The sequence below is a fragment of the Poromitra crassiceps genome (assembly GCF_964638095.1).
Source record: "Poromitra crassiceps genome assembly, chromosome: 27".
Taxonomy (NCBI): Eukaryota; Metazoa; Chordata; class Actinopteri; order Beryciformes; family Melamphaidae; genus Poromitra; species Poromitra crassiceps.
The window spans coordinates 5,487,401-5,502,750 of NC_139650.1; the positions used below are offsets into that span (position 1 = coordinate 5,487,401).

The following is a 15,350-nucleotide window of genomic DNA, read 5'->3' on the forward strand; positions in this document are numbered from 1 at the left end:
TTATTATTATTATTATTATTTAGCTTATTCCTATTTTCTTTATTTGGATCCCTAGCACCTGCATAAGCATTGGCTATTCTTCCTGGGGTCTACCATACATACAATCAATCATACAACAATACTTACATAAACAACAAACATTCTTTCACAGGTTTACACTTTCCCCCCATGTAATTCCAAGAAATGTAGCCTTTATTTAGCTTTTTTCCCCTAGTTTGCTTACACACAATTCAATCAGGGTTCCTGAACTATTTGGAGCTATTCACGTTTGTGATGTCTGCAGTTAGTGAACATGACGTCATCAAAGTGACTAAAATAAATAAAACGCCTTCGAAGAAAAAAAGTCTAAATTCTCTGATTCCAGCTTCTAAAATGTGAATATTTTCCGGTTTCTTCTTTACTCCTCTATGACAGTAAACTGAATATTTGGGTTGTGGACAAAACAAGAGATGTGAGGACGTCCTCTTGGGCTTTGGGAAACACTGATTACGACATTTTTCACCATTCTCTGACAACTAATCGATTATCCGAGAAAATAATCGACAGATTCATCTATAATGAAAATAATCGCCGGTTGCAGCCCTAGAGGTGATGATGAGATGAGAGCAGGTTGGAAGGAGCGTCTGAAACTAGGCATGCCTGCCGACCACGCCGCACAGTTTCACTCAATGGGGCCGATCGTGTCTTTACTGGCTACAGAGGCTGCAACCTGAAAAACCGCCACAGACTCAGCTTTTTCCCCTCAGCAGCACGTCTCGTAAATCAGTCAGGTAACCCCCTGCTCCCCCCCCACCCTAAGGGGAGCTGCCTCGGGCCTGAACTCTAATCCAAGCTTGCACTGCCCATACCTGTATGATCACCAGAAATTGCACTTTCTTTGTCCTGTTGTTCCACTGCATCTGTCTTGTTTTGCACTTGTCCCTTTTATGTGAAAAAATATTAATGCACTTTAATGCCAAAACAAGTTCCTATATGTTACATAACATAATGGTGAATAAATGATATCTGATTCTGATTCTGATCTGAACCCAGCGTGGCAACACACAGCTCTCTAATTGGCTGAACTCCATATCTGAGACCTGTGTGTGTGGTGACAAGGGTGAACAGATGAGTCACCAGCTCTGGGTGGGCATTTTATTTCTCTAACAGTCAACCTACAGTACCAGGGTCTACCTTACATTTCCATACCTAGGTCTCTCTCTCTCTCTCACACACACACACACACACACGCGCACACATCTGAAACGTGAATCACTTTTATGACTTCTGAAACGTAAATGCGAGTTTTAGAAAACGCTTCAAAAGTTATAAAAGTGATTCACGTTTGTGAAGATTATCCTGCTGAACACAAATCACCACTCCCATCAACTTTTGTTAACCACAGACCTTATTTTATGAATTTGCTGTAAGCGAAATCAAAAAGCAACACAAGCAAGCAAAAGGCAACAAAAGCTTGTTTAGTGCAGGAGGAGCATGCATGCAAAGCGGCTGCCAACTGAAGCGATCTTGGTCAATACTGCACCAATTTCAAAAATGTCTGCTCAAATTAATTAGTTAAACATAAAAAAAAGGGTTCAGGTTGAAAAATACCAAAATTCTCCTTTAAGGTACTGTGGACAGCGTTCAGGCTGACTGGCAAAGAAAGGAAATAATTGAGTCATCTGCTTCACCCCCTGTCACCACCCACGGCTCTCATGGGATATCAGAATGAGGAGTTCAGCCAATTAGGGAGCTGGGTTGCAGCCTCCGCAGCCAATCACATCTGACTGTTGGGTGCAACCGTGCCGCAAGATTGGCAGGTTGAGAGGGCTTCTCAAAGTAACCCATATTCCATCATCCCCCACCTCATGGGGAATGGTTCAATTATTTTCTAGATTTATTGAAGGCACCTTTGGACTAGTGCCTATCTGTATCTCTGTGGAGTCCAACCCCAGCCTGAGGTCGTCCAGCAGCTTTTTTAGTTGTTCCATAAGCGAGGCTGAAGACTAAAGGCGATCAAGATTTCTCCACCAGGAGATTCTGGAACAACCTGCCCCATGAGATCATCTCCTTTAAAACACTTTTGATTTTTTTTTGCTCACTTCTAGTCTGTATTCTATTTTCATGTGTGTTTTTTTGTACCTACATTTTCAGTTTGGGATTTTATTCTTATATCTGGGTATCTGCACACTTTTTTATGAACTTGAGCACACACTATTTTGTGCGCATACGTTAATATTTCATTACCATGAAATCCAGCCGCTCCCAGGCTCTATCGGTAACAGACCAAGGATGATGCAACAGGCCAGAACGGACTGGATGATATCATTACTATCACATTAACACGGAACAGACTGGATATCATTACTATATCACATCGACACGGATTGTGTTTTGCCGTCGCTATGCAGGATTCCGACATGTGCGGCTAATGCAGCTAGTCAAAAACTGGAAGATGGACGTTCTGAAATGATGACGAGTACAACATTAATTTGGAGTTAATCCAAATGACAATACCAGGTCAAAGATCTGTCCCTATCATATTATCCAACCATTACCTTGTTGCACGGTGCACAATAAGTAGGTCAGTGATTTTCCAACTGTAGTGGCTCAGACAATGCTTGAGTTAAATATTTTGTTGCGGTTTTTAAAGTCAACATAATAGGTTCACTCACTCCAATCATGCATAGTTCTCGCATAATCCCTCCAGCTGAGCACCTAGAAAGTGCAAGCACACTTATTACTTATTAGTAGTATTTAGTATTAAGTCTGCTTAAAGGCATAACACTGATGATAAGTATAGGTTTTTAGCTCTTTCTGCAACTGCTGCACCTGTTGCTTAATGCACTTTTTATACTTTTTTTTAAAAAGTTTTTTTGTGATGCTTTTAAATGTCCATTTTATTCTCTTCTTTTCTTTTCTTTTCTTTTCTTTTCCTGTCAACCATTTTATGTGAAGCACTTTGAACTGCCTCTGTGTATGAAATGTGCTATACAAATAAACTTGACTTGACTTGACTTGACTTGATGAAGGTCGCTATGACCGAATCTGGGAGTGAAGTCTACACAGTGTGCGGACTCTACTTTTTATATAATACTCCGGACCCCCCGCTCAGACCCCGCCCCCTCTGTTCTGCAAGTGGCGCTGTGCTGTAGGCGCTACGTACTGTATCACTTATGCTGCGTTCAAGTGCGCTCGTGTTTACCGTGAATATGACATAACTCCACTTGAACGGCCCCCTCATGTGCTATTCACGACTTGGTATGTGGAATCTTTCTGAATAAAGCTTCGAAGCTCACGACTTGCGACGTGTCTTGCGACGTTTTCACAAAATGGCGGACTTCATGGACGTTGATGGAAAGTAAATATATTGACATTTTAGCTGTATAGAGCTTTTCATAATCATTTTATAATATGTCTGAGGAACATGTTGATATTCTCAAGTCTCATCTTGTTTCCTCTGTCATTATGCATTTGCATTTCCTGCATTAACGTAGTCAGCCGCTCGCTAGCTAGTGGTAGCTACATTGTTAGCCTCACCTCGGTGGCTTCTAGTCAACTGCGCATGTTCACGACGTGACCACTTGAATGAATGCCAATCGTGTCATGTACACGACTTCCGGTCCCGTATTCACGGGAAACACGAGCCCTCTTGAACGCAGCATAAGTCCAGATGGAAAGTGAAGGAGGGCCTATTAATTATAACGAGTATAATTATCCAAAGGGGCAGTGAGCAGTTCAGGACAACTTGACTCCAGTTTCATCCATTTGTAAATCTGTAAATGAATCACACCCCCGCCCCCCCCCCCCCCCTCTCATTCCAGCATCCTCACCTCAGCAGGGCTGCCTGTATATTGGCTACAGTTGTGTGTCTCATAACCCAGGCAACAAGGCTCTAAAAATAACTTAGGACCTGATGGAGTTCAGCCATTTCCACCATGGCCTGTAATTCCCCACATCTAAAGAGAGGTATCTGCACCGCTCCACCATGACTGCCAGTGTCACTGCCTTTGTCTCTGAAATTGTGATGTACTGTCTCTATAAAGTATCTATAAATCTCTTGTGATGTACTGTATCTATAAAGTATCTATAAATCTCTTGTGATGTACTGTATCTATAAAGTATCTATACATCTCTTGTGATGTACTGTATCTATAAAGTATCTATAAATCTCTTGTGATGTACTGTATCTATAAAGTATCTATACATCTCTTGTGATGTACTGTATCTATAAAGTATCTATAAATCTCTTGTGATGTACTGTATCTATAAAGTATCTATAAATCTCTTGTGATGTACTGTATCTATAAAGTATCTATAAATCTCTTGTGATGTACTGTATCTATAAAGTATCTATACATCTCTTGTGATGTACTGTATCTATAAAGTATCTATAAATCTCTTGTGATGTACTGTATCTATAAAGTATCTATACATCTCTTGTGATGTACTGTATCTATAAAGTATCTATACATCGATGTATAGATACTTTATAGATACAGTACATCACAAGAGATCTCTTGTGATGTACTGTATCTATAAAGTATCTATAAATCTCTTGTGATGTACTGTATCTATAAAGTATCTATAAATCTCTTGTGATGTACTGTATCTATAAAGTATCTATACATCTCTTGTGATGTACTGTATCTATAAAGTATCTATAAATCTCTTGTGATGTACTGTATCTATAAAGTATCTATACATCTCTTGTGATGTACTGTATCTATAAAGTATCTATACATCTCGTGTACCAATAGATGGACATTTTGCATATTAGCTGGTCGAAGATGAATTATGTGCAGTAGTTTTTGTAGGTATGAATGCTACTGGGCATACATGTGTATGTGTGCTTATGGAAATTACTGTCATACACCTTTGAAAATGATTATTCTGCAAGCTGTATGTGTTGGTAAGCTATCTGAATCAAAGCAGTCAAACTGCTGATGATGTTAACTCGTATATTCCTAATTCAGAAATACCAACTCATCACATTTTCTTTTTTATTTTCTTTTCTTTTATGTGACATTATTTTACAGCTATAAATCAACCCAATATTCAGCATGGAATAACTGTGTATTTTTCAGAATCGGATAGCAGTTCCAGCAGGGGGCCCCAAACTTCTCTTTCCCCGTCCACATTAGCCAGCTCTGACTGGGGGATCCCCAAGGTATTCCCAGGCCAGTGTGCTGTGGAGATGTAGTCGTTCCACCCGGTTCCCGTGGCCTCTTCCCAGCTGGACATGTCTGGGAAACCTCCCTGGGGAGGTGACTAGGAGGCATCTCCTTACTAGATCCCTGAACCACCTCAACTGGCTCCTTTCTATGTGAAGGAGCAGCGGCTCTACTCCGAGTCTCTCATAAGTGTAGAGGAGCAGAGGAGCCCACTCACTTGTGCAGCACTGCAATCTCGTTCTCGATGCTGTTCTCCTTGCCCTCTAAGGCTTTCTTGGGGATGCATTTGATGGCCACCAGCTTCTGGGTCCTCTTCTCCTCTGCCAGGACCACCTCAGAGAAGGCTCCCCTGAAACACAAACACACAGGACAGCCTGTCAGACCTGAGGCCATTCATCAACAAGTGTTTATACGCAGACACAGCCACATCCAGCTCTGTTATATGGTGGATAGGCGTTGATCGAAGGAAAACTCTTGGTTTGAGGTGAAATTGACCTAACCATCATGATGATTTCACATCAGCTTCCCTCATCCTGAATACTAATTTTAAATACTATGAGGGGATGCTACCCAGCTGACGGCAGATAGTCTATTTTTAACTTCAGCGTCCTCCAAAGGTCGTTGGGAGGCTGAGTCAACTTTTGGGGAGGTAACAACTTTCGTGGAATGATATGAGCCACTGTTGGGGGAACGCTGGGGCGACAATTCACATGTGCGCTCCATCTCTCCGTTCTATTTTCTTCATATTTGAATAAAACTTAGACATGCATTTGATACTTGCCCCAATTTGTTTTTTTTATATATTTTTTATTTTACAATTTTCAGAACAAAACAGAACAGAACAACAGGCTCAAACAAAGACAAAGACAAAAACATAAACATACATATATCAACTTTTCAATGTGCATAGTGATACCAGCCACATAGTGTCAATGTGCTTGCAAAGAATGTGCGTGGGATCCCGCGCCAGGGGTCCATAAAGAGTCAGCCAGGCGAGTCATCAGTGACCTCTAACCTCGTCCAAATAGGCCAGAAACGGATCCCAGACCTCAGAGAATTTCCTAAGTGAATTGATCCTCAGAAACCGGAGTCTCTCCATATGTATAACCAGAATCATGTCCGTCAGCCACAGCTGGAAGGAAGGTGAAGAGGGGGACTTCCACTCCTTAAGAATAAGTCTCTTGGCGACAGTCGTCCCCTGTATCAGAGACTGCTGCACAGCCATATAGGGAGGAACAGCGAGGATTCTGAGCAGCCGAAGATGGCGAGTTCTGCCTCTGGCTGAAGGGCTACTTTATAGGCCTTAGAGCAGAGGTTCTCAAATGTTTTTCAGCCAAGGACCCCTTACAAGATAGAAAATATACTGGGGAACCCCTCATTCTGATTTGTGATTTTGGGCTAAGCTTAATTGTTTCCACGGTAACGTGCTTGACTTTTAATTTGATAGGTTTGTTATTAGAATGTAATCCATGAACTATTTTAGATTTAAAGCATAAACTATTTTCGTTGAACTATGAAGATTTTGCACAATTTTTTTTATTTTTTTTTTATTACATTACATTTACATTACGTCATTTAGCAGATGCTTTTGTTTTGTCCAAAGCGACTTACAATATCACAATTTGTCAACAGTACAGAAAACCACTATGCAACACAATCAATGACAGCCAATATATTTTTGATAGACTAGCACCATGTAGGAAGTAGTTTGAGAAGGAATAAGTAACATGTATCTTTTTTTTTTTTTAATAAAAAAAACCCTTTTTTTGTTTTTTTACTTTTTTTTTTTTTTTTACCTGAAAACTTTTCGCGGACCCCCTGGCAAAGTCGCGGACCCCCATTTGAGAACCACTGCCTTAGAGTACCAGTCAAATATCTTGGCCCAGAATCCGGAAAGTAAAGGACAAAACCAAAAAGCATGGGATAGTGTACCCTCTAACACCTGACACCTGTCACATAGCGATTACATACCATAACATACCAATTTGTTTTGAATTTAAACTTCCCCTTAAGCGTTTGTGATGGCAAAGCCAAACTCATTTCTTATTTTCTCACTCTTCTCCCCCCTCTAAAAAAAATAATACATTAATACCAGTACAGCAGCAGAGCTCAAACGTTAAAGAATTTCTGCATTTTCCCACGACCCAAAAACAGTGGAGGCAGACGGCTCTTATGACCTCGGGGTTTTTGGCCGTGGTCCAGGGAGTTTTGGCTGACCATTATCAGATCTATGTGATCTGATCTACATTCAACTAAACATCACGTCAACACATCTCGAGCTGTAACATAACAAATCAGATAGTGTAAGGAGAGCAACAAGCTTGGAATAGTGAGTTAGTGTGTGAGTGTGAGTAAGCTGGGGAAGAAGTCACCATCATCTTCCTGATACTGGTGTGCTAACTGTCGTAGCTGTTGCGTTTTGTTGATTTGTTGATTGTTGTTTTGTCTGTCTTGCCTCTTTTTTTTATTGAAACTTCCCTGGTTATCATTTGTCTTGTTTTTGCATGTTAGGACCCCCTCGAATACGAGATGATTCATCTCAGGTTTTTTTTTCCTAAATGATAAACTTGTATCATCAAATATAGGTTGCTTCAAAAAGGCCCCCACAGTCCCTACACCATCATTCCATTGCGAACAACATTTCGCTACTCTACTGATTTTAAAACATCCCTTTCCAGGTTGACAGGTCAATCAATCAATGAATCAATCAATATTTTTGTAAAATGGAATTATTTCTCAGGACACATTTTGATCATCATCATCAACCTTTATTTATGATCTGCCTGCTTGAACATTTAATTTGTGAAAATTGTGTACGTCTTTTTGTTGGATCTATATTGTGTGATACTCAACTGTCTGGTTTTGTAATGGTTATGTTCCCTTGATGTTTTTGTGTATTCCAACTGCTTGCAGCGAAGCTAATTACCCCATTGGGGATAACATAGCTTTCTCTGCTCTAATGTACAAAAAAAGGGGGGGGGGGTTAGAGATGGAGTGTACGCAGTAAAATTGCAATGTCTGGCCAAATGTCTGATCAATGTTAAATTGACAAGAAATTTACTTTATCTTTATTTAATGCAGAATTTTTTCTTTTTCTGTTTTTGGTCTGGATTGTTTGCATTCCAAAGCAATGACTCTGATGCTACCTTGCTGGCAGCCTAAAGAATGGTTGTTGGAGCTTTCTATTTGACCCCTCAAAACATGGCAGGGGTGCCTTGCAGTAGGGCTGTACCCAATATAATTTTTTCAAAAAGAAAAACGAGGTTTTCTACGAATATTAAATGTCTGCCATGACATCATCATGACATAAAATAATAATAATAATAAAAAAAACTGGATAATTAGAAACAATAAGGCCAGCTCAGCTGCGAGCCTCGTCTGCGAGCCCACGCAGCGGGCAGTGCTCTGTTTCTATATAATAATCCTCAATTTTAATAAAGTGATTCATGAGCTGTGTTTTTGTTAAATAAACTTTCTTTAATGAATATAACTGCAGTGAAAATGACACAGTACATATCGTGTACTAGGATGAGCTCTGGTTTTCTCAATCAACCATTCATCTACATTAAGTTGTTTGTTTATTCAATAATCACCATTCACATTTCACAGTAGGCAGGCTATGGATATTGTGTTTTTTTTTATGTTAGCATTATGAGCGGATATTCGAACGTCCAAACTATTGGGTACAGCCCTACCATGCACCATGAAGAAGATGACCTGAAAGGAAGGAAACAAGAACTTTTCTGTATTACTGCAGATGTTGGGGAAGTTTGCACAAGGGTCTCACTCCTGCTTCCTCTGGGGTTTTGCAACCACACAGCCACACTAGAACTTTCACATCTCCCCACTGAGTCTGCCTTCTGCACAAAGACCAGTGGAGCATGCACCGATACCTGCTGAGTCTGCCCTCTGCACACAGACCAGTTGACCATGCATGCACCGATACCTGCTGAGTCTGCCCTCTGCACACAGACCAGTTGACCATGCATGCACCGATACCTGCTGAGTCTGCCCTCTGCACACAGACCAGTTGACCATGCATGCACCGATACCTGCTGAGTCTACCCTCTGCACACAGACCAGTTGACCATGCATGCACTGATACCTGCTGAGCCTGCCCTCTGCACACAGACCAGTTGACTATGCATGTACTGATACCTGCTGAGTCTGCCCTCTGCACACAGACCAGTTGACCATGCATGCACCGATACCTGCTGAGTCTGCCCTCTGCACACAGACCAGTTGACTATGCATGCACTGATACCTGCTGAGCCTGCCCTCTGCACACAGACCAGTTGACCATGCATGCACTGATACCTGCTGAGTCTGCCCTCTACACAAAGACCAGTTGACCATGCATGCACTGATACCTGCTGAGTCTGCCCTCTGCACACAGACCCGTTGACCATGCATGCACTGATACCTGCTGAGTCTGCCCTCTACACAAAGACCAGTTGACTATGCATGTACCGATACCTGCTGAGTCTGCCCTCTGCACACAGACCAGTTGACCATGCATGCACCGATACCTGCTGGTGTACATTTGCAAATTGCAACACACAAAAAGGAAGGAATGACTGTCATAAAAATAGAAGCTTGTGTGTGTGTGCGTGTGTGTGCGTGCGTGCACGTGGCCACGTGCGTGTGTGTGTGTGTGAGTGTGGCCGCGTGCGTGTGTGTTTCAGTTTCGTCCTTATCTCCTCTGCCACAGACAGATAGCTGTAATGTGTGGGCAGAGAGGAACCATGAGCATCCAATGACTGGCTTCGCAGGAACATTATCAGCGTTACAAACAAGGAACGACTGCTTGGCTTCATGCCAATGTCTAAATAAAAGAAACTATGTCACCTAAAGACCACGGCTCCATTGTGGAACATGGCCTCTGCAGCATAAAGCGGCTGCCAGCCACAGAGCCCGGCACACACTTTATTATCTCCTTCTTTTTTCTCCCCAATTGCTTCTCTTCAGTACAGTAAGTCCCCCATAGCTTGAACTCTTAAGCTGCTTGCAGGGTTCTGCGCAGCCTCGATTTGGAGCCTTGCCGCCGACTAGCTAGCGGCGACAGTACATACTCGAAAGGTAACTCGGCGTGTTGGCTGCAGTACACGTCCGAAACACTAGGTGGCTTGTGGCATGTCCAATACATAATAGTCTCGCTGGCCAGCCTCCCCTCCCTTCCGTGGCAGCGCTAGTCACCATTCTGGAATGGCGATGGGCGGCGCTTAGCGGCAGTGCCCTTGGAAAATAGTTTCCAACAATCCAACTCGCCATTTTCAGCGTGTAGCAACGAGCTACTGTGTAGGTTTCTGCCGTTAGCTTGCTAGCTAGTTAGCGTTGTTGTTTTCACTGCGGCGGCAGGGCACTATTTACAGCGACACACAGGGAGGAGGGAGCGGAAGCCGCTCTGATTGACATGGTCGGAGCCAATGACAGAGCTTGTAATAAGCGGGGAGCGGACATCCGGCAGCGACTGACACAGTCGCTCCAATGGGGAGCAGCTGTAGAGCAGGGGCGGGCTTAAGGGCGGGACATACTCCATGCACGCTTCCAACCGCGAGGGCCGTGCGCCCAATATGATGCACCGCTTTGCAGGGAGAGACAGGAAGAGAAGTAAGTAGCTATTTATACAGTCCATGGTAAGTAGGCTACACTGAGCCATGTTTTGACCACATTTCTTGACCCATGTGGAAAACTTTGATTTCTAACTGTTAGTTTTTAGTCATTTCAAGTAATGTGCTGTGTTGAGACAGATCTAGGCCTATTTACATTCAATAAAAACAGGATTGGCTATTCTATCCATGTGCTGTTTCATTGACTTTATCATGGGCCATTCACTGTACTATGTAAACCTCGACCCGAGTCGGGAGTGCGCTCCCGGTTTGCGGAGCTCCGCTTCGAGCGTCGGCGCCGCAGAGTCACATTTTCGAAGAGCTGCACGTCGGCAAACCCCTCGGCGCAGTCGGCGCTGGCGATTTCGCGTAAGCATAAATCCGCTTTTAGTTGCTCAGCTCTAGTGGCCTGCAACTTATACTTAGATCAATGGAAACCACTGAATACTTGGAAAAATCTGATACAGGCTGTGTGAACTCTATCTCTTAAAGCCAGAAAATGACGGACAACTATGGCTTGAAGGTGACATTAACATCACAGTAATGTCTGAAGCCGCTCAAGACAATGAACAAGAGGACTGTTTGCCTTTTTATACCCAAATGGTCATATTCTACAATAATATTGTTATCAGCTCTTTAGCAGAAAGTGATCCCAGGCAGTCCCTCTGTGCTCAGCCTCCTCCACCAGACAGTCCCTCTGTGCTCAGCCTCCTCCACCAGGCAGTCCTCTGTGATCAGCCTCCTCCACCAGGCAGTCCCTCTGTGATCAGCCTCCTCCACCAGGCAGTCCCTCTGTGATCAGCCTCCTCCACCAGACAGTCCCTCTGTGATCAGCCTCCTCCACCAGACAGTCCCTCTGTGATCAGCCTCCTCCACCAGGCAGTCCCTCTGTGATCAGCCTCCTCCACCAGGCAGTCCCTCTGTGATCAGCCTCCTCCACCAGACAGTCCCTCTGTGATCAGCCTCCTCCACCAGGCAGTCCCTCTGTGATCAGCCTCCTCCACCAGGCAGTCCCTCTGTGATCAGCCTCCTCCACCAGGCAGTCCCTCTGTGATCAGCCTCCTCCACCAGGCAGTCCCTCTGTGATCAGCCTCCTCCACCAGGCAGTCCCTCTGTGCTCAGCCTCCTCCACCAGGCAGTCCCTCTGTGATCAGCCTCCTCCACCAGGCAGTCCCTCTGTGATCAGCCTCCTCCACCAGGCAGTCCCTCTGTGCTCAGCCTCCTCCACCAGGCAGTCCCTCTGTGATCAGCCTCCTCCACCAGGCAGTCCCTCTGTGATCAGCCTCCTCCACCAGGCAGTCCCTCTGTGATCAGCCTCCTCCACCAGAATAATAACAACTGAACCTGTATTGTTATCAAAATGGAGCATCTGGATCTGGATGTGCACCACAGTGAATGTCCCATCTCATATTCTTTCTCACTTCATTCACAGGCTCAGGTTTGACCTCTCTGTTTTCTTGCTGTGGGAGTTGTTCATGTTCACAAATAGTAATTGGACATGTCGTAACAATTAGTCTAGTTTTATTTGGGTTTAATTGGACATGCCAGAGTGGCAAATTCCATATTTTTATTTTTTATTCCCCCCCCCCCCCCGATTTTTTATCCCATTTTTATCCCCCATTAGTGCTAATTTATTTTATTTATCCTGGTTGCTGCTCCACCCTCTGCCGATCTGGGGAGAGCCGAAAACTGGCTCCATGCTTCCTCCGAGACGTGGGCAGTTAGCCAGCCGCTTCTTTTCACCTGACAGGGGAAGCTTCACCGGTAGGACATAGCACGTGGGAGGATCACGCTATTCCAACGAGTTCCCCTCCCTCCGAACAGGCGCCCTTCACGACCAGAGGAGGCACCACAGGATATTGCATGTTTTGGTGAAGGGGTTCCTATATGAAGGAAAACCCCCGGGAGGCACGGGGAGAACATGCAAACTCCGCACAGAAAGGCCCTTTTTGACGACCCCACCCGGGCGGTGGGCACTCGAGGACATGCGGACGGGCACGCATTCCTTCAGCGCTCACAGCGTCCCAAGTGGGAATCGAACCCAGGACCTTCGAGCTGTGAGGCGACAGCGCTTACCACTGCACCACCGTACCCCTTGGCAAATTCCATATTTGAAAAGACTATAGATTGCTTGGTTTGCAAAGATAGATAGAAATGGTAGAAACCCCTCGAGTCCACAGCTGGCCTTCAATTCATTTCCAACCCTTGGAAAGGGGCTATTGGAGGACAAGGATGCTGACTTTGCACATTCCCATGACTGACAGCAGGACCCACCGGTGCTAACTTGGCATATTTGTCACCAGATTGACACCTTCCTAGCAATTTCATTTAACAAGGTGACAAATCTCGCAACTTTTTCGCGCCCATTGGGGAAAAATGTGTTGACTTGCAAAACATTTGCGCGTTATTTCTACTTCTTGCTTCTCTTCCCCTCCTCAAGTGACTTTTAGAGAAGCAAACAGACCTCGTCGCTGACTCTCTCGTTTCCTCTCCAGGTGTAACTTGGCTAATTCCCCCTGCTGTCCCCAGTTGTTGCTCCACCCCCCCTTCTGCTGATCTGGGGAGATCCGTAGACTAACACATGCTTCCTCCGATACATGTGCAGTCACCAGACGCTTCTTTTCACCTGACAGCGAGGGGTTTCACCGGCAGGACGTAGTGCGTGGGAAGCTCAATCAGGACTCATACCTCACCGGTTTCCCAAACGCAGACATGGACAAAAATTGTGCCTGTAGGAACGTCGGACCGAGCCGGGACTAGCACTGCCAGGAATTGAAGGCGGGTTTGTGCAGTGGTAGGCGAGTGTTTTGACCTGGCAGTACCCAGACGCCTCCTCTCTCTCTCATTCTACTATAGCGGAACACCAATGGCGAGGCCATTTAGTCAGGCCTCGCTCACAGAGTTGGCATGCAGCATTTCCTCTCTCTCCCCAGAGGGTTTTCATAGTCAACTTCACTGGCTGATTACAACTCCGCTCACATGTGGGGCTCCTCCACGCTGGAGCACCCGGGAGCTCCTCCACTCTGCATCTCTCCATGGTGTTGAACCTGTCTTGAGGCCCTAATGACCTAATTCAAAAAGCCGGCTCCGTTAGCTCACCTGCAGGGGGTGCTCTTTACACTTCGTGAAAGATTCAGCGTGATGCTGCGATCGCACAGAATGGCATAGCTGTGGCTGAACACAATTCTGCTCACACACTCACTCACTCACACACACACACACACACACACACACACACACACACACACACACACACACACACACACACACACACACACTTATTATAGGATTGAGTTGCTGTCTTGTCTGTTGTTTCTGTGGACAATTGGCATTTTCTCATTTTGATCATCCTAGTGATAGTGACCACACATTACCACATTTTTCTCTTGGAGGGTAAATGACTGGCAACTCTAGTGAAGAAGGCTACTAGATACAGTAGCTAGGTTGCTATTAGCTGCCAATCTGGCTGCATGTTGTTGTCAGGGATGTATTACCAAATGGGCCTACCAGGCCCAGGCACCCAAGAGCTCATGGGGCCGATAGCCCAGAGGCTCTTTGCAGGGCCAACGCATATCTTGCCCGGGACAAAATGATCCCTTAGGGCCCCAACCCTTTATTTTTGACAAAATGTTCCATAAGTTTATGGACAATTAGAGGGTTATTATGCTTTTGACTTTATCTGAGTGTACCTGTGCTGTAAATCCTGTGTTATTCAGACAGGGTCCAAAATTAGCACCAGCCACCAGCCAAATGCTGGTAAAATATGCAAGTGGCTGGTAGATTTTCTTCACTCACCATCCAAAATAAACAATGCTAATCTATCAATTGGCTGGTAAAATTTGAACATTCAGTAGCCATTTGACTGGTGGACAAAAAAAGTTCGTTTTTGAACCTGTATTGAGATACAGGTGAATGTATTTCTTATTATTGTGCTGTGTGAATGTGTCTTAGTTATTATGGCCTTAATTATGCATATGTGCGCTGTGAGGGGGGGGGGGGGGGGGGGGGGGGGGGGGGCTTATGTGTCCAGGCCCAGGGGCCCATCATATGTCATAAACAGCCTATGGTTGTTGTACAGCTGGCTAGTCATTATAGCTCCCACATTTATTCTTTTCGCCAGTGTATAAAATGCTTCCAAAATCAGTTGAGTCCAAGCAGGTTTCACAGTCCAGCATTACAACAGAGATGATGATTCATGTCTCAAAACGCTTTAGTGAAGAAAAGGGAAAGTCTATTTATAGTAACAACTCTGCTGCCAAAGCCTGACCTTAGACCACCATGTTGGATTGTGTCAGTAGAGTTGTAGCCTGACCTTAGACCACCATGTTGGATTGTGTCAGTAGAGTTGTAGCCTGACCTTAGACCACCATGCTGGATTGTGTCAGTAGAGTTGTAGCCTGACCTTAGACCACCATGTTGGATTGTGTCAGTAGAGTTGTAGCTTGACCTTAGACCACCATGTTGGATTGTGTCAGTAGAGTTGTAGCTTGACCTTAGACCACCATGTTGGATTGTGTCAGTAGAGTTGTAGTCTGACCTTAGACCACCATGTTTGATTGTGTCAGTAGAGTTGTATCCAGATTGTGTC

The 15,350-nt window shown here is 44.5% G+C and overlaps 1 protein-coding gene across 1 annotated transcript in view; it reads right to left on the reverse strand.

Moving 5' to 3' along the window:
- The window catches only part of camk1b (calcium/calmodulin-dependent protein kinase Ib), a 75,142-nt gene that overhangs the window by 11,567 nt on the left and 48,225 nt on the right, over window positions 1–15,350 (reverse strand). The window contains exon 3 of the mRNA XM_083661895.1: window positions 5,371–5,502. Within this exon, the coding sequence (XP_083518021.1) occupies window positions 5,371–5,502 (132 nt within the window). The remainder of the gene's footprint in view (window positions 1–5,370; window positions 5,503–15,350) is intronic.